General features: G+C 64.7%; 4 protein-coding genes across 10 annotated transcripts; 3 read left to right on the top strand and 1 right to left on the bottom strand.

Annotated features, from left to right (window-relative positions):
• Positions 1-318: 318 nt before the first annotated feature.
• Positions 319-5,148, top strand: RAB15 (RAB15, member RAS oncogene family). Of its 5 annotated transcripts, none has more exons than XM_038137963.1 (8): positions 319-562; positions 1,921-1,981; positions 2,124-2,184; positions 2,273-2,350; positions 2,432-2,521; positions 3,436-3,501; positions 3,616-3,820; positions 5,016-5,148. In XM_038137963.1, exons 1-7 carry the CDS (start codon positions 439-441, stop codon positions 3,769-3,771), a joined length of 636 nt encoding a protein of 211 aa, XP_037993891.1. In that variant the 5' UTR covers positions 319-438; the 3' UTR covers positions 3,772-3,820; positions 5,016-5,148. The 5 variants fall into 5 exon arrangements, with proteins under 5 accessions (XP_037993891.1, XP_037993890.1, XP_037993892.1 ...); XM_038137962.1 differs by lacking the exon at positions 5,016-5,148 and adding an exon at positions 4,619-4,756; XM_038137964.1 differs by lacking the exon at positions 5,016-5,148 and adding an exon at positions 4,398-4,451.
• On the top strand, positions 3,684-5,814 carry GPX2 (glutathione peroxidase 2). 3 transcript variants are annotated; one of them, XM_038137969.1, is made up of 3 exons: positions 3,684-3,820; positions 5,016-5,186; positions 5,265-5,814. In XM_038137969.1, exons 1-3 carry the CDS (start codon positions 3,818-3,820, stop codon positions 5,613-5,615), a joined length of 525 nt encoding a protein of 174 aa, XP_037993897.1. In that variant the 5' UTR covers positions 3,684-3,817; the 3' UTR covers positions 5,616-5,814. The 3 variants fall into 3 exon arrangements, with proteins under 3 accessions (XP_037993897.1, XP_037993895.1, XP_037993896.1); XM_038137967.1 differs by lacking the exon at positions 3,684-3,820 and adding an exon at positions 4,666-4,785; XM_038137968.1 differs by lacking the exon at positions 3,684-3,820 and having other exon boundaries at positions 4,812-5,186.
• A 548-nt stretch (positions 5,815-6,362) lies between these two features.
• On the bottom strand, positions 6,363-8,528 carry CHURC1 (churchill domain containing 1). The gene is made up of 4 exons (XM_038137961.1): positions 8,370-8,528; positions 8,142-8,277; positions 7,225-7,295; positions 6,363-6,790 (listed from the first exon to the last, which is right to left on the bottom strand). Exons 1-4 carry the CDS (start codon positions 8,406-8,408, stop codon positions 6,698-6,700), a joined length of 339 nt encoding a protein of 112 aa, XP_037993889.1. The 5' UTR covers positions 8,409-8,528; the 3' UTR covers positions 6,363-6,697.
• Positions 8,529-9,520: 992 nt separating this feature from the next.
• On the top strand, positions 9,521-20,832 carry LOC119701392 (spectrin beta chain, erythrocytic-like). The gene is made up of 23 exons (XM_038138022.1): positions 9,521-9,715; positions 13,034-13,231; positions 13,306-13,457; positions 13,634-13,807; positions 13,917-14,008; positions 14,091-14,171; positions 14,264-14,379; positions 14,579-14,691; positions 14,771-14,958; positions 15,040-15,157; positions 15,499-15,657; positions 15,739-16,041; positions 16,191-16,341; positions 16,433-17,303; positions 17,386-17,523; positions 17,604-18,363; positions 18,449-18,651; positions 18,735-18,825; positions 18,900-19,046; positions 19,563-19,826; positions 19,959-20,174; positions 20,258-20,347; positions 20,446-20,832. Exons 2-23 carry the CDS (start codon positions 13,084-13,086, stop codon positions 20,830-20,832), a joined length of 4,962 nt encoding a protein of 1,653 aa, XP_037993950.1. The 5' UTR covers positions 9,521-9,715; positions 13,034-13,083.
• The last annotated feature ends 102 nt before the right edge of the window (positions 20,833-20,934 follow it).

The raw sequence follows: 20,934 nt of genomic DNA, 5'->3' as shown, positions 1-20,934 counted from the left end.
TGCCCCCAGAGCAATCCCGGGTACATCCCTGGTGCTCCCAGAGCCCCCAGAGTCCCCGCTGCTCCCCCGGTACATCCCCTGCCTCCCACCTCCAGTTTTCCCGAGCATCCCCAACACATCCTACGGTGCATTCCTGGCTCCATCCCCCCGTTCTCCCCAGCTCTGCTCTCAGTCCATCCCCCGCGTCGCCGCCCAATTCCCCGCAGCATCTCCCGGTGTATCCCCGGTGTTCCCTCCCCGCTCCCCGGTGCATCCCCCGGTCCATCCCCGGCGTCGCCCCCCTCGTTTCCCCTCCCGGTGCCCCCTCCCGCGGCCGCCGCCCCCGCCCCGCCCCGCCCCGGTGCATCCCCCGGTGCCAGCCCGGCCCGGCGCGGCGGCGGCGCAGCTCGCGGCCCCGGAGCGGCCCCGGTGTGGCGGCGGCGGCGGCCCGGGCCCGCCATGGCCAAGCAGTACGACGTGCTGTTCCGGCTGCTGCTGCTCGGGGACTCGGGCGTGGGCAAGACCTGCCTGCTCTGCCGGTTCACCGACAACCAGTTCCACCCCGCCCACATCTCCACCATCGGTACCGGCACCGGCAGCGCACGGCGGCCGCGGCGGCGGGAGCGGGGAAACGGGGAACCGGGAGCATCGGGGAAGCGGGAGCAGTGGGGAGGCGCAGCACCGGGGAAACGGGAGCATCGGGGAACCGGGCAACCGGGAAGACTGGGAGCCGCAGCACCGTGGAAACGGGAAGCCAGAGGACTGGGAACACCGGGGAAACGGGGAGCCGCGGCACCGGGGAAACGTGAAACCGGGAGCATCAAGGAATCGGGAGCAATGGGGAGGCGCAGCACCGGGTAACCGGGAGCACTGGGAGCAGCATTACCGGGGAAAAGGGAAACCGGGGAAACGGGGAGCCGAGGGCACCAGGAAACCGTGAGTACTGGGAAGCCGCAGCACCGGGGAAACGGGAAAATGGGCAACCGGGGAGCAAGAAAACCGTGGGAACTGGAGAACCGGGAGACACAGCAACCGAGAAAAGGGAACCCAGGGAACGGGAAAAACGTGGGCATCGGGGAACCGGGACTACCGAGGAACTGGGAAGCCACAGGATCGGGGAAACGGGAAACCGGGGCACCCGGGAGTCGTGGGAACCGGGGAACCGGGGAGTGGAGGGCACGGGAAAACCGCGAGCACCGGGAAAGGGTTAACCGTGGGCACTGAAGAGCTGCAACACTAGGAACATGGGGAAAAAGGTAACGAGAGAGCGGGAAAACCGGGCACCGGGGAGAGGGAAATCTGTGGGCATTGGGGAACGAGGAGCATCGAGAGTCGCAGCACCGGGGAACCGGGAAGTCGTGGGCGTCGGGAAACGGTAAAACTGTGGGCATCCACAAGCCGAGACCACCGGGAAGCTGCAGCATAGGAAAACTGGTAAAGCGGGGGCTCTGGAGACCCACGGCTCCAGGGAACCGGGAGCATCAGGGAGCCAGGAAGTCCTGGATATAGGAGAACCGGGAGGATCAGGCACCTCTGGCACAGGGGAACCGGGAGCAGCATGCAACCGGGAACTGAAAGCATTGGGCAGCCACAGCACCGAGAAGCCGTAGCACTGGGGAACTGGGAGAACTGGACAGCCACAGCACTAGGGAACTGGGAGAACTGGACAGCCGCAGCACCAGGGAACTGGGAGAACTGGACAGCCGCAGCACCAGGGAACTGGGAGAACTGGACGGCCGCAGCACCAGGGAACTGGGAGTAGCAGGATCGGCCCCTGGCACCGGGGCCTCCTGCAAGGCCCGGCACGGGGTGTGGGGACCAGCACCAGGCCATGGTGGGGTGTGGGGTGGGTCAGGAGGGGTGAGGGCACCAGAGGGCCCCCAGTGACAGCATCTCCTGTAAAGGGAAACAGCAGGACACCACTCCCCATTCCAATCCCAGGTGTCGACTTCAAGATGAAGACCATCGAAGTGGACGGGATCAAGGTGCGGATACAGATCTGGTGAGTGGCAGCACTGGATCCCAAGGGAAAGAGGGAAGAAATTTTGGGGGGTCTGAGCCCTGCTCCCCCCACCCAAGGTAAGGGCTGAGCCCTGCCAAACTCATAACATGGGTGGTGGCACTAACCCACTGTCCCTGGACAGGGACACAGCCGGCCAGGAGCGGTACCAGACCATCACCAAGCAGTACTACCGGCGGGCTCAGGTATGGGGGCTCCCTGTCCTGGTACACGGGAGATGGGAAACTGAGGCACAGTTACGGAGTGTCAACAGCCGCCCCCCACCGCCTGCAGGGCATTTTCCTGGTGTACGACATCAGCAGCGAGCGCTCCTACCAGCACATCGTGAAGTGGGCCAGCGACGTGGATGAGGTGGGGGTTCATGAGGGGAGGTCTGGAGGTTCCCCAGCCGTGTGTGTGTAAGGGGGGTCCTTACACTGTTCCTCCACCCAGTACGCACCCGATGGCGTCCAGAAAATCCTCATTGGGAACAAGGCGGACGAGGAGCACAAGAGGCAAGTGCCCAAAGAGCAAGGGCTGCAGGTGAGCGGGGGCTGCTGTGTGCCCCCCCCGAGGGGGCAGGACCCCTCCTGCACCCCCAGCATGGCCAGCCTCTCCCTGAGCCCCCTCTGCACTCGGGACCCTGACAGCCCTCCTGCAGCCCTACCTCGATCTGGGACCCCCAAGCCTCCCCAGCCCCTCCCAGAGTGACCAGGGACTCCCACCCTCTTGCAGTCTGTAACCAGTCACCCCAAAAACAGCTCTCCCAGTGTCCAGGAACCCTCTTCCCCTCCATCCCTGCAGTGGTTGTGCACCCCCAAGGCTCCCTCTTCCCCACTTGCAAAATGTTCAGAAACCCCTGAGCTCTCCCTGCACCTCCAGCATGGTCTCTTGTACCCCCGAAGCACACAGTGACCTCCTTGGTGTCCCCCTTGGGACCTCTTGACCCCCAAAGCACCCAGCGTACCTCCCTACAATCCCAGCATGGCCAGACCCTCCACAAGCCCCTCCCTGCATTCCACATGGACCCCAACAGCCTTACTGCAGTCCTACCCGTATCCAAGGACCCCAAAACATCCCTACTTGTATCCAGTGACCCCCCCCATGCTCCTGCAGTCTGAACCCAGGGACCACTGACCTCCCCCTGCAGCTCCAGAGCATCCAGGAAACCCCTTTACTGCCCTGTGCTGCCCCAGAGCATCCAACAACCCCCAATCCCTCCCAGTATTCCTCCCAGTGACCTCTGGACCCAAAGCATCCAGCACCCATCCCAGGGCCCCCCACACCCACCACCCAACCCCAGGTGTGCCCCTATGCCAGCCCCCCCCCACAGCTCTCCTGTCTGTCCGTGCCTGGTTGTTTACGTTCCAGAGAGGGGGGCAGGGGCATTGAATCCCCCCTCCCCCCAAATCACGCTACCCCCCCCCCCCCCCCCTGCCAAACCCCTGATGCCACAGCTGGCCAGGGAATACGGGATGGATTTCTACGAGACCAGTGCCTGCAGCAACCTCAACATCAAGGAGGTATGAGGGGACTGGGGTGGGGGGTGGTGGGGTTCTGAGGGGGCTGGGGCTGGCCTGGGGAGGTCAGGGGGTACTGGGGGGGTCGCCCAGGTTCACCCCACCCCTCTCCCACAGTCCTTCACACGGCTGACGGAGCTGGTGCTGCAGGCGCACCGCAAGGAGCTGGACGAGCTGCGGGGGCTGCCCCGCGCCCCCACCCTGGCCCGGCTGGAGGAGGACGAGCAGCAGCCCCTAGGGAGCGAGGACACCCCCAAAACCTGCTGGTGTTGAAGGCTGGGACCCCCCGACCCCTCCTCCCCGGGCTGTGTCAGGGGGCATGGTAGGGGCAGGATTGAGGCAACCCCCATAGAGTGGGGGGCAACATGGGACACCCCCAGGGACAGGGAATGTGGCAAGGGGGGCCCCCCATCCTGACACCTGTGCCCTCCTCGGCTTGCGGGTAGGGTGGGGGCTGTCCAGGCACTGTGTGCCCACCCTGTGCCACCCTGTGCCCTTGGGACCCCCGGTTTTACACAGTGGTTTGCAGAATAAAGGTGATGCTGGAGGGGCTGGTGGTCCGTGTGCTCCAGGGGGGCTGTGGGCATGGTGCCATGGTGGCAGGCACAGCCTGAGCATGGACACCCGAGCGGTGATCAATAATTGAGGGTGATCTGGGGCTGCCAGCATGGTGTCCCCTTTCCAGGTTGGGCACAGGGACATGGGGCATGGTGCCCATGGAGTGCCATGGCCACCACCATGGCCTGCCAGGCTACCAGCTCAGCCCCAGCTGTGGGAACAGGGACAGAAAACTTGGTGGTGCCACTGGGATGAGCCAGCAGCGGGATGGTGGTGGGCTGGGATGGGTGGTTACTGAGATGATGGTGGGGACTAAGATAGTGGAACCTATTGGGATCTAGGTGGACACCAGGATGCTGCCAGGCACTGGGATGGGCACCACAGGACAACGGTGGGCACTACAGCAGACAGGCCCAAGGGTGGAGCTGGTACCAGGACCAGTGGGCCCCAGGACTGGTGGGCAGTGGGACGGGCAGCACAGGAGGCCCCAGAGGTGATGCCATGGCAGCACCAGGCAAGGAAGGGTACTGGGACACTTACCCCCTCCTCCTCTGCCCCCCAGAGCCCCAGCTCCCAGATTCCTGTTATTCCCTGACTCCCGTTATTCCCCAACTCTCACCATCATTCCCAACCCTGGGGAACATGCCGTGCCAGGCTGGGAGCATCCCACATCCCGCAGGCACTAGGATGAGCAGCCGCAGCGCGCCGTGCCATGAATTATTGAGGCAGGTAGAGCATCGCCTTGGCCCCGTGCCACCTTCCTCCTTCCACGGGTGGGACAGGCGGCTCAGGTTTCTCCTGAGCCGCGGCGGGGCCTGGAGACCTTTGGACCATGACGTGAGCACCGGGAAGCCCTTAAGAGGCGGCACAGGGCACAGGGCACAAGCAGACGCACACCTGCAGCCATGACCGTCCCCATCGCCAAGTCCTTCTATGACCTGAGCGCCACCTCCTTGCAGGGGGAAAAAGTGGATTTTGGTGTTTTCCGGGGCCGCGTGGTCCTGATCGAGAACGTGGCTTCTCTCTGAGGCACCACGGTGCGGGATTACACCCAGCTCAACCAGCTCCAAGCCCGCTACCCCCGGCGGCTGGTCGTGCTGGGCTTCCCCTGCAACCAGTTTGGATACCAGGTAAGTCCTATGGGCTCTGAGGCAGGGGGTGAGGAGCTGGGAAGCACAGGGCCCTGGATTTCTCCTTCCCCGCCACAGGAAAACGGCACCAACGAAGAGATCCTCAACACCCTGAAGCACGTGCGGCCTGGGGGTGGCTTCGAGCCCAACTTCACCTTGTTCCAGAAGTGCCAGGTGAACGGGAGCGACACCCATCCCGTGTTCGCCTACCTCAAGGCTCACCTGCCCGCACCGGCCGACGAGCCTGCACACCTGATGGCCGAGCCCCGCTTCGTCGTCTGGAGCCCTGTGCGGCGCTCCGATATCTCCTGGAATTTTGAGAAGTTCCTGGTGGGGCCTGAGGGGGAACCGTTCCGGCGCTACAGCCCCCGTGTGCCCACGGCCCAGCTGGAGCCCGACATCCAGCGTCTCCTCAAGCTGGCCAAGTAATCCTAGCTCCGGTGTGATCCTGGCTCTGGTGTGATCCCGGCTCTGGCGTCACCCCGGGATGGCCCCAGCTCTCCGCAGAGTGACAGCCCCCTCTGAAACCTCCACGGGGAGGGGGCTTGATGGGGGCAGAGGGTTGGAGCCGCCGGGGCGGCGTGGGCCGGTGGCAATAAATGAGCCGCAGGGAGCGTGCCTGGATCCACGTGGTTTTTGGGAGTGTAAATGGATCCATGAGGTTTTTGGAGACGTACCCATACCCATGTGGTTTTTGGGGGCTCTTGGGGGGAACAGGAAGGAGGACACAGCCCTGAAAGGCCAGATCCAGGAAATGGAGGCTCAGGAATAGGTGGGTGCCAGGTCGGCTGCACCCAGTTCCCCATGGGTGTTGCTGGGGCCGTGTGCCAAGAGCAACACCTCACCCACCGCAGGGCAGTGATTTCCCACACCCAGCTCCTTCCCGCCTCAGTAATATGGAATTCCCAGCAGGGCAGGGCCGGGTTCCAAACCCCAGGGCAGGAGGAAGTGACCCCAAACCAACTCTGCGGGAAGGGAAAATTATCCCAGTCCTTTCTCTGCAAGGTTTGGGAGAGCACTGGGAGAGTGCGGTGGACTCTCCAGTGCTGGGAGGGGCCAAGAAGGAATTCCACAGGCTCCTGGGATGGAAAACGTCTCCTGCATCAGCCCCCAAAACCCTTCACCAACTCCAGGGGGTGAAGCCCACTCCTGAAATACTCCTGCCTGTGCCACCGAGCTGTCACACGTCACATTTATTAACCCACATACAAGGGCTCCTGAGGCAGGATGGGGTGGGAATCCCTTTGGATCCTGTTTTGGGGACCCCTTTATGTCTCCAGCATACAGGGGGCTTGGGCTGTGGCACTGCATCCCATCCTTGCAGTCAGGGTTAGAGCCAAAAAGGCTCCAGCAACATGGGAGCATCCGGTGTTGGGCGTTCGCTGCATCCGGGCTGAACGTTTGGAGGGGCAAATCACGTCAGGGACTGTGTGGTCCCCAGAAATTACAGTGCCAGGGATCCAGGGATCTCCCAGCGCTCCTGGAAGCTCATCCCAGGATACACACGGGGATCAGAACAGCGGGGTCATCTGGCGAGGGTCGTCAGGCAGGATGCTGACAGAATCCTCAGCACGGCCGCAGAGCAGGCACAGCATGGTATATTCCTGGGGGAAGGAAAAGGAGGGGGGGGCTGGAAAAAGGGGGGCTGCCACAGCCCTGCTCCCCCACAGGGAAACTCGAGCCAGATCCGGTACCCGATCCCCGATTGCAATCAGAGCCAGGGGATCTCGTTTCCAGCCCTACCGGCTCGCCTGAGCCCTTTTTCCAGCCCTTTGCTGCATAGGAGATGTGCCAGGAATGAGGAATGGGGGCCACAGCCCCCTCCCAATCACCCACATTCCCATGCCAGGTCAGCTGCGCTTCCCCCACAAGGTACGGACTAGTGCTGGGGGGACTCCAGGTAGCCCTGCACACAGGGATGGGGCTCTGAATCCTTCAAGGCTCTATCCCCGGGAAGGTGGGAATCAGCCCATAGAAGGGTGGGTCTGGAATTCCAGAGGCAGAGCTGGGAAGGGTTTCTGGGGGACAAGAGACAAACCTGGTAGTCATCCACCACACTGAAGGTGTACTCATGGCGTGCGATCAGGTGGTGGCAGTTCTTGCACAGGTCTGTGGGGCAGGGGACAGTGGGGTGAGAGGACATGAACACTGTCCCTGGGGTATCCCCTAGTCCCAATCTCGTGGGACAAGGCCCTATCCTCCATGCTTGCCCTCATTCCCAGGGCATAGACATCACAGCTCCCAAAGCATCAAGCCCCCAAAATACTCCCCACAGCAACTCACCCCCCTTAATGACCATCAGCAGCTCCCTGATACTCCCTCTAAAACCCGAGACCCCCTCCCTGGGCACCCACCATTCCCAGCCTCAGGGATCCCCCAAATATTGGGGCCCCCAAATTTTCCCTACTCAAACTAATCCTCCTTTAGGCCTCCCCCTCCTTTGACCTCTCAGCCCCCCTCCCCATCACACCCCAGCCCTTGAGAGCCCCCACGCCCCAGGAGTCCTTCCCAGCCCTCAAGACCCCCCAGAATCCAAACGCTACCCCCAGGCTTCAATCTTCAAGGCCTCCACCTGTGTCCCCCAGCCTTCAAGACTCCCAGATCCCAAAGGTCCCCTCCAGCCCTCTTTAACCCTCAAGATCGCCCAAGCTCCAGACTCCAAAGCTCCCCCAGAGCCTTCAGCATCCCTCAGGACTTCAAGACCCAAGGTCTCCCACAATACTCAACACTCTCAGACCCCCGACCCCTCCCAGCCCTCAAGACCCCCAACCTCCAGCGATCCCTGAGCCCCTGGGACGGCTCAGGGATCCCCCAAATGTCGCCCTCAAGAGCCCCAAACCCCAAAGGTCCCCTCAGGCCCCAAGACCCTCAAGAACCCCGAGCCCCAGACCCCAGAAGCTCCCCCACCCCCTCAAGCCCGCCCGGCCCTCACCCCCCCGGTGCCCCCCACCGCACGGTCATAGGTGACGATCTCCTCCTCGCCCTGCAGGCCCTCGGCTCGGTTGCTGACCAGCACGAAGTCGCGGCGGCCGCACTGCGCGCACCCCACGAAGTTCAGGAGGAAAGATCCGCCCTCCAGGCAGGTGGTGCCCTAGGGCGGGAGCACAAGCTAGGGCCAGGGCCGGGACCGGGGCCGGTGTCGGTGTCGGTGCCGATGCCGGTGCCCCCCGCGCCCGCCCTCACCCGCTCCGGGTACTCGGTGCCCACACAGCCGCCGCACATCTCGCGCCGCCCTCCCCCGCAAATGTCGCGAGACCTGCGCCGAGGGGCGGGGCTTAGTGACGGGCCGGACCCGAGGAGGGAGGTGTGGGCGTGGCCTGAAGCACAGTGGGCGTGGTTTGGGAGAAGTGGGCGGGGCCTGAGGGGCCGTGGGGCTGCTTGGGGCGACCGGGAATAACCGGGGGGGGTCTGGGCTAGTCGGGCACCCAGGGATCGTGGGGGACACCTGGAGCTGCCTGGGTGCACCCAAGGCTGGTGGGGGACGCCTAGAGAGATCTGGGGACCATCCGGGGCTAGGGAAGGGCACCTAGGGGTAGCTGGGAGCTGCCTGGGATTAGCCGGGAGATATCCAGGGCTAGTGGGAGACCTGGGAAGTACTTGGGGGGCATCCATGGGTAGTGAGAGACAGCCAGGAGAAGCTGAGGGACATTCAGTGCCAACTCTGGGGTGTTGGAAATTGCCTGGGGGACACTTTGGATTAGTGGGAAACACCCAGGGCCAGGTGCGGGGTGCCTGTGACTAGCTGGGGGGCATCCAGGGATAGTGGGGGACACCCAGAGCTGATTGTAGGGCGGCTTGGGCTATCTGGGGGTCATCCAGGGCTAGCTGGGGATTGCCTGGCTTAGATGGAGGACACCACGGACTAGCTGGGGGACATCCAGGGCTGGCGGGGGTCACCCAGGACAAATTAGGGGGTGCCTGGGATGAGCTGGAGTACCCAGACGTTTATCTGGGGAGTGCCTCGGACGAGTCGGGTAACTCCCAGGGCTAGCGGAGGACACCTAGGGCTAGCTGAGGGATGCCTGGGACTAGCTGGGGGGTATCCAGGGCTAGCGGGGGACACGTGGGCTGCCCGGAGGAGATGGCCGGGGACCCCCGCCGGTGTCGGCGGGGCGCCGCGCCTCTCCGCAGCCTGCAGGTGCCGGTGCCGCCGGTGCCGCTGCCAACGATGCTGCCGCCAATGGTGCTGCCGATGCCGGTGCAGCCGGTGTCGGTGCTGCTGCCGGTGCCGGTGGCGCTGGCGGCCGGGGGGCGCCGCTGTGCTGCATTGCGGGGCGGGCGGCCCGTCCCCGTCCCCGTCCCTGCGCCCATCCCCGTCCCCGCCCGCCCTGTCGGCTCCAGCCCGGCCCTCCCGGGGGGAGCGGGGCTATCGGGGCCGGGCAGCGCCGCCGGCTCCGGGTAGGAATGTCCCTGCGCGCCCAGATAATGTTATTTATATCGCGGTGCAGGGCGGCTCCGCTCCCCCCGCCCCGCTCCCGCACCGGCCCCGCCGCCGCCGCCGCCGCTCGCCCGCCCGCCGCCCCGCGCAGGTGAGACCCCGCGGCACCGGGATGCGCCGCTCCGGGGAGCACGGCAGGGACCGGGGGACAGCGGGAGGCGCCGGTCCCCGGGGACACGCGGTGGGGGGGGGGGGGGGGGGGCACCGGCAGGAGCTGCCCGCCCCGGGGATACCGGGTGGGGGGTGCGGCACCGAACACCGGGCGCGGTACCGGAGGGGGACGGTGGGCACGGAGGAAAGTTTGGTGGCGAGGGTGAAGAGCCCTCCGGGGAGCCTGAACCCCCTCTTCGCCCGCGGCGGGGGGTCTGTTGTCACCCCGCGTCCCTCGGGGCTGCTCTCGGGAAGGACGGGGCGGGCGAGTGGCGGTGACTTTCTAGGGACACCCTGTGGACAGCCCGGGGACAGTGTGGGGACACCCTGGGGACACTTTTCCTGGGGTGCCAACCCCTGGAGGGCTCCCCACACTAGTCCTTGGTGCTCCCAGCACTGTTGGGACGCGGTGGGAAAGCCGAGTCCTGAGGGTCTTGGTGGGACACATCACCCAACCCACTTCGTCCCCCAGTTTTTACCAACTGGGCAAACTGGAGGGTTACTGGGAAGGGTTTTTGGGGTGCCATGCCCTTGGTCCCCCTTGTCCCGGTGCCAGGAGGATGCTCATGGGTGGGCGTTGGGCTGGGGAAATTCTTAGCCTCACCCCAATAACCTAGGGGTCCCCCAGGCCTGATTTCCCAGGTTTTCCCTTTATAAATCTCCAGCTTCCAAGCCAGGGGATTGGGGTGCCCCGGAAGACGGTGGCAAGCACAGGAGACTCAGAAAATCCTGCTGGGTGCCAGCTTGGTCCCCCATGGAGTATTTTATAGCTATCGTGTGGTTTTGGGGCACCGTCTGGCGATTTTGGGGTGTGGGGGGGCAGCTCCCAAGAAGGGAGCGGGGCTCGGCTAGCGCCGTGCGCAGGGGAGGCCTATTTATAGCCAAAAATGTCTGTGGAGTGTCAGCACGTGTGCGTGTCACCGGCTTGGGTGACATGGGACAGTCCTGGCACGGCCGGCATGTGGCCCTGGGGAAGCCCAAATTCTCCTGGCGGGTGGGAGTGTGGCTGGGGAGCCCTGGCCAGGGCAGGGCAGCGCTGCCGGAGGAGCTGTGCCGTGCCTTTCCATGCCCACCTACCCCGTGCTGTGCCACGCGGCCGTGCCGAGAGGGACCATCTGCTCCCGGCCCTGGCCCTGCGCCCGGCAGGCAGGAGACTGTTGGGGGGCTGGGGGGATGCCCCCCGGCTCCTGCCCCTTCCCAACCGGAGCATGGCTCCTTGTGGGCATGGGGGAGATGCCAAACCCAAGTGTTTTGGTGAAGTGGAGCAATGGGGACCCGCCAGGCTCTGGGTGGCAGTGATGGGGCAGAATTTTGGGGTGTTTTGGGCAATTCTGATGAGTTTCTGTGCACTGGAAATGGGCTTGCCGGCAGCGTGCTGTGGCTCTGAGGGATGAGCCAGGGAACGGGTTTGAGGGTGCCATAAGTGCCAGGCGCCAACCGCCGCCCCGGCCGCCCTTGGGGCATGGGGGGACATTCCCTATGCCCGGCGGGGGGACCGTGGCGGTGGCACGGTGCCAGCCCCTCACCGGGAAGTGCTGATTCACCGAGGCGAGCCGCTGGCCGGGGAAGGCGACGCTGCCCGGGCGATGGCCGCAGGATGCTGGCGGCGAGGCCGGCATGCTGGCATTCCCAGCTTTCCGCACGCTGAGCGGCAGGAATGACAATTCCCGGGTGGCGGGTGCTGGTGCGGCGGCGTGGCTGTGGCAGGGAGGGATGCTCGGAAGGCGCCAGTGTGGCGGAGGGAGATTTAAAGGGTGGGTGAGCGCCCGCGCTCAGGATGCTCCCATGGGCCTGCTGTGGCTCCCTTCGGCGTCATCTCCTCCTCCTCCTCTTCCTCCTCCTCCTCCTCTTTCTCTTCCTTGGATGCTCGCAGCCATGGCCCCGCTGCTGTGTTGTCGGGGACACAGTCAGAACTGGTCTCTCCTGCAGAGACCAGACACAACTTAGCACACCCAAACTGCTGGCAGTCCCTGAAGTTTTGGGGGCAAAATCCCCAAATCTGGTCTCCCAGAGGGCTTTCCTGCCAGAGCGAGCTGGGTGCTTTGGCAGAGGCACAGAGCCCTGGCATGAGGAGCTGCCCTCCTGCCTGCTCTGGTACACGCCTGCATGGCCCTGCACCCACGCGAGTGCCTGTCGTGTGTGCCCCGTGCACGCTCCGGTGTGTTCCTGCATGTCCTTGCTCAGGCACACAAACTCTGGCACATTTCTACTTGTCCTTGTTCACCTGTGCACGCTCTGGCATGTCCCTGTGTGTCCTTGCTCACAGGCGCACTCTGTCACGCTTCTGTGTGTCCTCGTTCACATGTGGATGCTGTGACAAGTCCCTGCGTGTCCTGGCTCACAGGTACACACTCTGCCACCCTTCTCCATGCCCTTCCTCGCGCTTGCACACTCTGGTGTGCTCCCGAGTGTCCTTGCTGTGCTGTCCACACTCCTGCACGCTCCTCCACGTCCTTGCACGCTCCCGGTGCCTCCAGGTCCAAGCCAAGGCCCTGCCTGCACCGCCCCGATTAGGGTGCGGAGTTGGGGTGTGGCACAGCCTGGGCCACCCCGATAACCCAGGCAGGGGGCACACGGGGGATGCCCGGGGCGTCCGAGGGGGACCTGGGGGCCCATGGGTTGCCGCAGCTCACGGGGACAGCAGGGATTTGGGGCACACGGGGTTCCCCCTGGCACCCACTGCTGAGGGCTCTGTGCAGCTCTGGGTTGCAGGAGAAGCTCTGGACATGCTGCTGGCTGTGGGGAGCCCCAGCCCATCTCCTCGCACCCCTCAGGGGCCCCAGCAGCCACCAACAGCTGCTCAGAGGCATTTTTAGATACCAGCCATGTCCTATCTGTGTCTCAAATGTCCCCGGGGGTGGGTGCCCCCCCCTGCCGGCAGCTGTCACCCACTTTCTGCCACCAGTGCTGGCGAAGCCCCTGTGCGGTGCAGGGGTTGGGGTGAGCAGCAGCCCCTTCCCTGGGGGCATCCAAGGATTGGGGGGACACCTCTGGGGGGACCTGGGCTGGGGTTTCAGCTGGGCAGAGGGACCTGGGTGGGGACTCAGCACCGTAAATAGCCATTAGCACAGCTCGGCAGGGCTCAGCTCGGTGGTCCTGGAGAGGGCAGCTGCCAGGTGCCCCCCCAACACCTGGGTGGGGCGAGGCTAAATCCCTCTGAGCAGCTTATCCTGAGGCTCTGAGCCGCAAATCCCCACGTGCCACAGGGCCAGTGAGCCACCGCGGCCGCACTGATGCTCACGGTCCCACTGTCCCCCAGGGGCCTCTCACCGGTAGCCGACGGCCACCGGGCCGGGGCACACTGGGACCATGACCTCGGCCAATGACTACGAGCAGCTGGAGCTGCAGCAGCAGTACAGCCGCATCAATTATCGCTGGGACGCGTCCGACGATGAGCTGGACAACGACAACAGCTCCGCACGGCTCTTCGAGCGCTCCCGCATCAAAGCCCTGGCAGGTGCGTGGCAGGTCCCCTCGGTCCCACCTGGGTTGTCCCTGCTGTCGGTGACCCCATGCCTGCTGTCCCTCCAGATGAGCGGGAGGCCGTGCAGAAGAAAACCTTCACCAAGTGGGTGAACTCGCACCTGGCTCGTGTCACCTGCCGCATCTCAGACCTCTACATGGACCTCCGGGACGGACGGGTGCTGATCAAGCTGCTGGAAGTGCTGTCAGGAGAGCTTCTGGTAGGAATCCCATCCAGCTGGAGATCCTGGGACCTGTGGCCTGCCATGGCACGCTACACCGTTTCTCTTGGCGTTGGCCAAGGGTTGGGGTGGCAGCATGGGTGTGGGGGTATCCCTGGGCAGGGCTTGGGGCACCTGGTGTGGGAGGGAGGGTGCTGAGCACTGTCACACCCCAGCCCAAGCCCACCAAGGGCCGGATGCGGATCCACTGCCTGGAGAATGTGGACAAGGCGCTGCAGTTCCTGAAGGAGCAGCGGGTGCACCTGGAGAACATGGGCTCCCACGATATCGTGGACGGCAACCACCGCCTCGTCCTTGGCCTCATCTGGACCATCATCCTCCGCTTCCAGGTGAGGACAGGTGGTTTGGGGCATCCCTCCGCTCCACACCTCATTCCCAGGTGGGAGCCATCCTCCATGGAACTGCTGTTCCAACCCCAGAATGTCCTTTTTCCCGCAGATCCAGGACATCATCGTAGAGACGCAGGAGGGCCGGGAGACACGCTCGGCAAGGGATGCACTGCTGCTCTGGTGCCAGATGAAGACAGCAGGGTAGGTGGTGGGACCCCCACATGACCGTGTCAGGGTCTGTGAATGTCCAGAGAGTGACAGTGACACCCTGTCCCCATCACAGGTACCCCCATGTGAATGTCACCAACTTCACCTCGAGCTGGAAGGATGGGCTGGCCTTCAACGCCCTCATCCACAGGCACAGGTAGGTGGCACAGCGGCAGGCACTGGGGTGGCAGTGGCACCAAGGGATGTCCCACAGGTGTGTGACTGCTGTCTCGTGCCCTCTGTCCCCAGGCCTGAGCTGGTTGACTTCCAAAACCTTACCAAATCCAATGCCCGGCACAACCTGGAGCATGCGTTCAGCGTGGCAGAGCGGCACCTGGGCATCACCCCTCTCCTCGACCCCGAAGGTGAGGCAATTGCTGCCAGTCCCCCTGCCTCAGTTTCCCCTGGGACATTCCCAGGCTCCAGAGCCTGGAGCACAGAGAGGTTCCCAACACACAGAAGGAGGGCCTGGGTGGGCACAGGAGGGACGTCATGAGGCTGTGGTGCCCTGTGAAGTGGGTTGAGGTTGGGTCAGGAGTGACGCCTCTCACTCGCACCGGGCAGATGTGTTCACGGAGAACCCCGATGAGAAGTCCATCATCACCTATGTGGTGGCTTTCTACCACTACTTCTCCAAGATGAAGGTGCTGGAGGTGGAGGGACGGCGCCTGGGCAAGGTAGGGAATGGTGTTGAGGCATTTAGGGGTGTTCTCTTGGGGTGACATCCCCTCATGTTCACCCCAAGTCCCGCCGCAGGTCATCGAGCACGCCAAGGAGACAGAGCGGATGATCGAGGGCTATGGGGGGCTGGCATCTGACCTGCTCACCTGGATTGAGCAGACCATCGCCTCCCTCAACAGCCGCAGCTTCGCCAATTCACTGGCTGGGGTGCAGCACCAGCTGCAAGCCTTCAGCACCTACCGCACCGTGGAGAAGCCCCCCAAGTAAGAGCCCCCTGCTCCCCATGCCCGCCCGGTGGTGTGGGGCACCCAAGGGTGCCCAACACTGAGCTCTCTCTGGGGCAGGTTTCAGGAGAAGGGCAACCTGGAGGTGCTGCTCTTCACCATCCAGTCGCGGATGAGGGCCAACAACCAGCGCGTCTACACCCCACACGAGGGGCGCCTGGTCTCTGACATCAACCGGGTATGGGCTCTGTCTGCTGCGGTAGCTGGGGGCTGTCTCCTGGGGTCAAGTCAGGTCCATCTCCTGCAGGAAACTGAACTCCTCTCCTGGGGCAGATTGGGTTTATCCCCGAGCAGTTCAGGTCCTTGGGCAGGCTGGGATGGGTCCCGGAGCAGGTTGAGTCCATCTCCTGAGGCAGTTCAGGCCCATCCCAGGACATGCTGAATCTATACTGGGACGGAACTGATCCATCCCATGGCAGGTTGTGTTCCTCCAGCTGGGGGTCACCAGCAGAACAAGACGTGGGTGGTTGGGGAGACGTGGGATACGGGTGCCACCTGTCCAGTGCCACCTTCCCCCAGGCCTGGGAGCAGCTGGAGAAAGCAGAGCATGAGCGGGAGCTGGCGCTGCGCAACGAGCTGATCCGTCAGGAGAAGCTGGAGCAGCTGGCACGGCGCTTCGACCGCAAAGCAGCCATGCGGGAGGCCTGGCTGAGCGAGAACCAGCGCCTGGTGGCCCAGGTGAGGAGGGAGACCACCCACCCAGGGACCCCCACCGTGGGGAGCTCACCAGAGCCTCACCGTGGGCTCTGTGCCGGGCAGGACAACTTTGGGCAGGACCTGGCGGCGGTAGAGGCGGCCAAGAAGAAGCACGAGGCCATCGAGACAGACACGGCTGCCTACAGGGAGAGGGTGCAGGCCATTGAGGCGGTGGCCAAGGAGCTGGAGCTGGAGGGCTACCATGACATCCAGCGCATCAATGGGCGGAAGGACAATATCCTGCGGCTCTGGGAGCAGCTCCTGGAGCTGCTGGCTGCCCGGCGCCAGCGCCTGGAGATGAACCTCACCCTGCAGCATCTCTTCCAGGAGATGCTCCATTGCATTGACTGGATGGATGAGGTCAAGGTGAGCTGTGGGCACTGGGTGTCACCATGGGTGAGGTGTCTTTGTCCCACCAGGTGTTGGTGGGAGTTGACTGGGGAGGGAGATGAGATGTCGGGGTGCTGGTGCTGAGTTTTGGGTGTCAGTGCAAAATGGCTGAGGGTCTCCTGCAGGTGAAGCTGGCATCTCCTGAATCTGGGAAGCACCTTCTGGAAGCAGAGGAGCTGCTGCAGACCCACCGTCTGCTGGAGGCCGACATGGCCGTTCAGGCAGAGAAGACCCGGGCCATCAGCGCTGCCGCCCTCCGCTTTGCTGACGCCGAGGGTAGGTGTGCCAGGACATCCCTGCATCCCTGGCATGGCCAAGGGAAAGTAGGACACTGTCCTGACGAGCACCCACCCTGCTCCCTGCCCAGGCTATCGTCCCTGTGACCCCAAAGTCATCCGGGACCGCGTGAGCCACCTGGAGATGTGCCGGCGAGAGCTGCAGGTACTGGCGGCGCGGAGGAGAGCCTTGCTGGAGCAATCCCGCTCCCTCTGGACCTGCCTGTGGGAGCTAGACGAGGCGGAGAGCTGGATCAAGGAGCAGGAGCAGCTCTACTCCTCCCTGGACTTCGGGAAGGACCTGCCGGGCGTGCTGCTGCTCCAGCGCCGGCACGCTGCCTTCGAGGCCGAGCTGCGGAGCCGGGGCGGGCGGCTGGAGCAGACGCTGGCGGTGGGCGAGGGGCTGGCGGCGGCGGGCCGGGCGGCCGAGCAGCTGCGGGAGCGGGGGGGGGCGGCCGTGCGGGCGCTGTGGGCGCAGCTGGAGGAGCTGGCGGCGTTCCGACGGCGCGGCTTGCGGGACGCCGAGGGCTTCTTCCAGTTCCAGGCGGAGGTGGAGGAGCTGGCGGAGGGGCTGCAGGATGCCCGCCGCCGGGCGGCCGCCGAGGAGCTGGGCCAGGATGAATCCCGCACCCTCGTCCTGCTGCGGCAGCACCAGGAGCTGCTGGACGAGCTGGCGGCCGCCCGGGAGCAGCTGGACAGGCTGGCTCAGCAGGCCGAGGGCTTCCCGCCGGAGCTGCGCGCCGGCCCCGAGGCGCAGAGCCGGCTGGCGGCCCTGCGGGAGCTGCACGCCGAGGCGGCCGCGCTGGCCGAGCAACGCGGCCGCCAGCTGCAGGATGCCCTCAACCTCTACACCGTTTTCGGGGAGAGTGACGCCTGCCATCTCTGGATGGGCTCCAAGGAGACCTGGCTGGGGGAGCTGGAGGTGCCGCAGGCGCTGGAGGACCTGGACGTGACGCAGCGCAGGTAGGAAGGAGCCCCGGCCGCGGCGGTGCTGCCGTGCCCTGTCCTGAGCTGCCGCTCGTTCTAAGCCTGGACCTTCCCACAGGCTGGACGGGCTGGAGCAAGACATGGCCACCGTGGCTTCCCAGATCGACGCGGTCAACCAGGCAGCCGACGGGCTCCTGGCTAGCGGGCACCCCCGGAGCCCCCAGGTCCGGCAGTGCCGGGAGCAGCTCAACGACAGGTACGGCGGCGGCGGTGCCGGGGCAGGCGGGTGGCGCGGTGCCGGTGCGTTCCCCGCCATCCCCCGCCTCTGTCCCGCAGGTGGGGCCGGTTCCGGGAGCTGGTGTCGGAGCGCCGGCGGGCGGTGGGCTCGGCACTGCGCCTCCTCAACTACAACCTGGAGTCCGAGGAGACGCAGAAATGGCTGCGCAGCAAAGCCCGGGCGGTGGAGGCCACGGCCGAGCTGGGCCGTGACCTGGCCGGCGTCCTGGCCACCCAGCGCAAGCTCTACGGCATCGAGCGGGAGCTGGCAGTGGCCCGGGACCGCCTGGCCGCCCTGCGCTCCCAAGCCGAGCGCCTGGCCGAGGAGCGGCCCGAGGCGGCCACGGAGGTGGCCCAGAAGCTGGCCATGGCCACCTCCGCCTGGGACGAGCTGCAGGCGGCCCTGGCAGAGCGCGCAGCGTCCCTGGGGGAAGCCGGGCAGCTCCGGAGTTTCCTGCAGGACCTGGATGACTTCCAGGCGTGGCTCTTCGGCGCTCAGAAAGCCGTGGCGGCCGTCGATGAGGTGCCGGCGTCGCTGGGGGAGGCAGAGGAGATGCTGCAGCGGCACGAAGCGGCCCGGCGCGATGCTGAGGAGCATGCGGGAGCCTTCGCCGCCTTGGCGGAGGCGGGGGAGCGGGTGCTGGGGGGACAGACGGACCCCGAATACGAGGGGCTGCGACAGCGCCTGGACGGCGTGAAGGACGGCTGGGCTGCCCTGGGCAAGATGGCAGAGGCTCGGAAGCGCTTCCTCACCCAGTGCCGCAACTTCCAGGAGTTCCTTCGTGACACCAAGCAGGCGGAGATCCTCCTCACCAAGCAGGTGGGTGCTCAAGCAATGTCCTTTGGGTCTCACAGGCACCCCAAAAACGGGCGATCAGGCGCTGATCCCTTGCTGTGCCCCTCAGGAGTACACGCTGTCCCACCTGGAGCTGCCCTCCACGCTGGAGGGCTCGGCTGCTGCCCTGCACCGCTTCCAGAACTTTCGTGCTGGTGTGGAGAGCAATGCCAAGAAGGTCCCAGAGGTGGTGGTTGGTGGCACCAAGCTGGTGGCTGAGGAGAACATCTTTGCTGAGAAGATCTCTGAGAAGTGCCGAACTCTCCAGGAACGGTGCGTCCGGCGCAGGGCCGGTGGATGGGTGGGCGGTGTGTGGGTAGCAGGGCTGATGCTGCACTTCCATGGTTCCCTTCTAGGCATGGAGCTGTCATGGACAAGGTGGAGGAGGCAGCAGGTTTGATGCAGGACAACCACGACCTACAGACCTTCCTGCAGAGCTGCCGTGAGGTAGGAATGCAGCATGGCTGGTGGCATCGCTGGGGGGTCCCCACTGGCTGAGCACTGACACCCTTTCCCTGCAGTTTGATGCCTGGGTGGATGAGAAGATGCTGATGGCTCAGGATGTCTCCTATGGAGAAGCCCGCGGTCTTCACAGCAAGTGGCAGAAGCACCAGGCATTCATGGCTGAGCTGGCACCCAACCAGAGCTGGCTGGAGAAGATTGAGGCGGTGGGTGCCAGCACTGTGATCAGAGAGGGGGAACGGAGTTGGGGAAGAGTCTGGAGCATGAGGAATTGCTGAGGGAGCTGGGAGGCTCGGCTTGGAGAAAAGGAGGCTCAGGGGGGAACTTCTTGCTCTCTGCAACTCCCTGATGGGAGGGTGCAGCCAGTTGGGGGTGCTGCACTGTGCTCCCGGGAAACAAGCGAAAGGACGAGAGGAAACAGCCTCAAGTTGCACCAGGGGAGGTTTTGATTGGGTATCAGGGAAAATTTCTTCAGGGAAAGGGTTGTGCAGCCCTGGCACAGACTGCCCATGGTGGTGGTAGAATCCCCCTGCTTGGAGAGATTTAAAAGCTGTGTGAACGTGGTATTTGGGGACATGGGTTAGCGGTGGCCTTGGCAGTTCTGGGGGAATGGCTGGACTCGTTATCCTGAGAGGTTCCACGACTGGAATGCTCCCAGCCTGCTGCACGGGTGGGATGTCCCCATGCCGCAGTGACCAGCCACCTCTCTGCTGCTGCCGCAGGAGGGGACGGAGCTGGCCGCGCGCAAGCCGCAGTATGGCGCGGTGGTGACGCAGCGGCTGGAGGAGCTGCGCCGGCGCTGGGCCGAGCTGCGCAGCGCGGCCGAGGACAAGGGCCGGCAGCTGTTCGAGGCCGAGCGCGCGGCGCTGTACGCCCGGAGCTACGGGGAGCTGGAGAGCTGGCTGGGGCGGGCGCAGGAGGAGCTGCGCCATGCCGAGAAGGTCAAGGACCTCACCGCCACCAACCTGCTGCTGAAGAGGTTGACGGTGGGTACTGGCACCTCACAGGGTCCTTTGGGAAGGGGCAGGAGGTCCAAGGCGATGGAGTTTGTTCCCAAATGGGACTGGGGTTCTCCATTTCGGCTCAGATCCCTAACTCACATGGATTTGCCCCGCCAGAGACTGGAAGAGCAAGTGAAAACATGGATGAAGGAGCTGGAGGAACTGGGGTGGCAGGGCACCCCTGCTACTGGGGATGTGCCAGATACCACCAGGCAGGAGCAGATGCTCCGGCAGCGAGTCCTTGAGCTGCTGGAGCCACTGGAGAGGAAGAGGAAGGAGCTGGAGACTGCCAAGGCCATGTACCAGCTGGGGCGGGATCTGGAGGATGAGACGGTGAGTGTTCTTGCTGTGGCAGGGGCTGGGGGGGCTGTGGCCATGGGTGCTGCAGGGGGCTCAGTGGGTGCTCCTTCCCGCAGCTATGGGTGCAGGAGCGGCTTTCCCTGGCAAGATCAACGGATCACGGCACCGACCTCCCAAGCGTGCAGCGCCTGACCAAGAGGAATGAGGTGAGCCATGGGTTCTGCAGCAACAGCCACCATCCCAGGTGGTCCCTCAGGATCCATCCCATGGGTGACTCTCACTGTGACTTCCCTCCTGCTGGCAGACGCTGCAGAAGGAGCTGGCGGGCCATGCCCCCCGCCTGGGCGAGGTGCTGAGCCGGGGAGAGGCAGCGGGGAGCGGTGAGGAGCCAGGCCCGGAGCTGGCGGCACAGGCGCAGGAGCTGCGGGCGCTGTGGGAGACGCTGCAGGAGGAGGCAGCCGCCCGGCACCGGCGCCTGCGGGAGGCTGAAGAGGCCCAGCAGTACTACCTGGATGCTGACGAGGCCGAGGCCTGGGTCAGCGAGCAGGAGCTCTTCATGGGACCCGAGGAGAAACCAAAGGTGAGGAATGATTCCATGTGGTGCTCTGTGTTTGGGGGTCTGTGCTGCACTGGGCTGTGCCTTGCCGGGATATCCAGTGTTGACTCAGGTGGTGCCACGCTGTTCCGTTGAACATCATCCACATGTGACACACCGTGGTGTGTCCTGCTCTTGTGTGTCGTTCCCATGCCATTACACAGCATCCATCCCATTCCATGCCATGCCCCACTGAGC

Source organism: Motacilla alba, chromosome 5 (genome assembly GCF_015832195.1).
Source record: "Motacilla alba alba isolate MOTALB_02 chromosome 5, Motacilla_alba_V1.0_pri, whole genome shotgun sequence".
Lineage (NCBI taxonomy): Eukaryota > Metazoa > Chordata > Aves > Passeriformes > Motacillidae > Motacilla > Motacilla alba.
This window is presented reverse-complemented; position numbering and strand designations above follow the sequence as displayed.

Coding starts and splice junctions, on each gene's coding strand:
- RAB15 (XM_038137963.1), top strand. CDS start 439: ATGGCCAAGCAGTACGACGTGCTGTTCCGGCTGCTGCTGCTCGGGGAC. Junction 2,185..2,272: donor AGTACTACCGGCGGGCTCAG/GTATGGGGGCTC, acceptor CACCGCCTGCAG/GGCATTTTCCTGGTGTACGA. Junction 2,522..3,435: donor CCAAAGAGCAAGGGCTGCAG/GTGAGCGGGGGC, acceptor CTGATGCCACAG/CTGGCCAGGGAATACGGGAT.
- CHURC1 (XM_038137961.1), bottom strand. CDS start 8,408: ATGTGCGGCGGCTGTGTGGGCACCGAGTACCCGGAGCGG. Junction 8,278..8,369: donor GCACCGAGTACCCGGAGCGG/GTGAGGGCGGGC, acceptor CTCCCGCCCTAG/GGCACCACCTGCCTGGAGGG. Junction 7,296..8,141: donor GGAGATCGTCACCTATGACC/GTGCGGTGGGGG, acceptor CCTGCCCCACAG/ACCTGTGCAAGAACTGCCAC.
- LOC119701392 (XM_038138022.1), top strand. CDS start 13,084: ATGACCTCGGCCAATGACTACGAGCAGCTGGAGCTGCAGCAGCAGTAC. Junction 13,808..13,916: donor CCATCATCCTCCGCTTCCAG/GTGAGGACAGGT, acceptor TTTTTCCCGCAG/ATCCAGGACATCATCGTAGA. Junction 14,959..15,039: donor ACCGTGGAGAAGCCCCCCAA/GTAAGAGCCCCC, acceptor TCTCTGGGGCAG/GTTTCAGGAGAAGGGCAACC.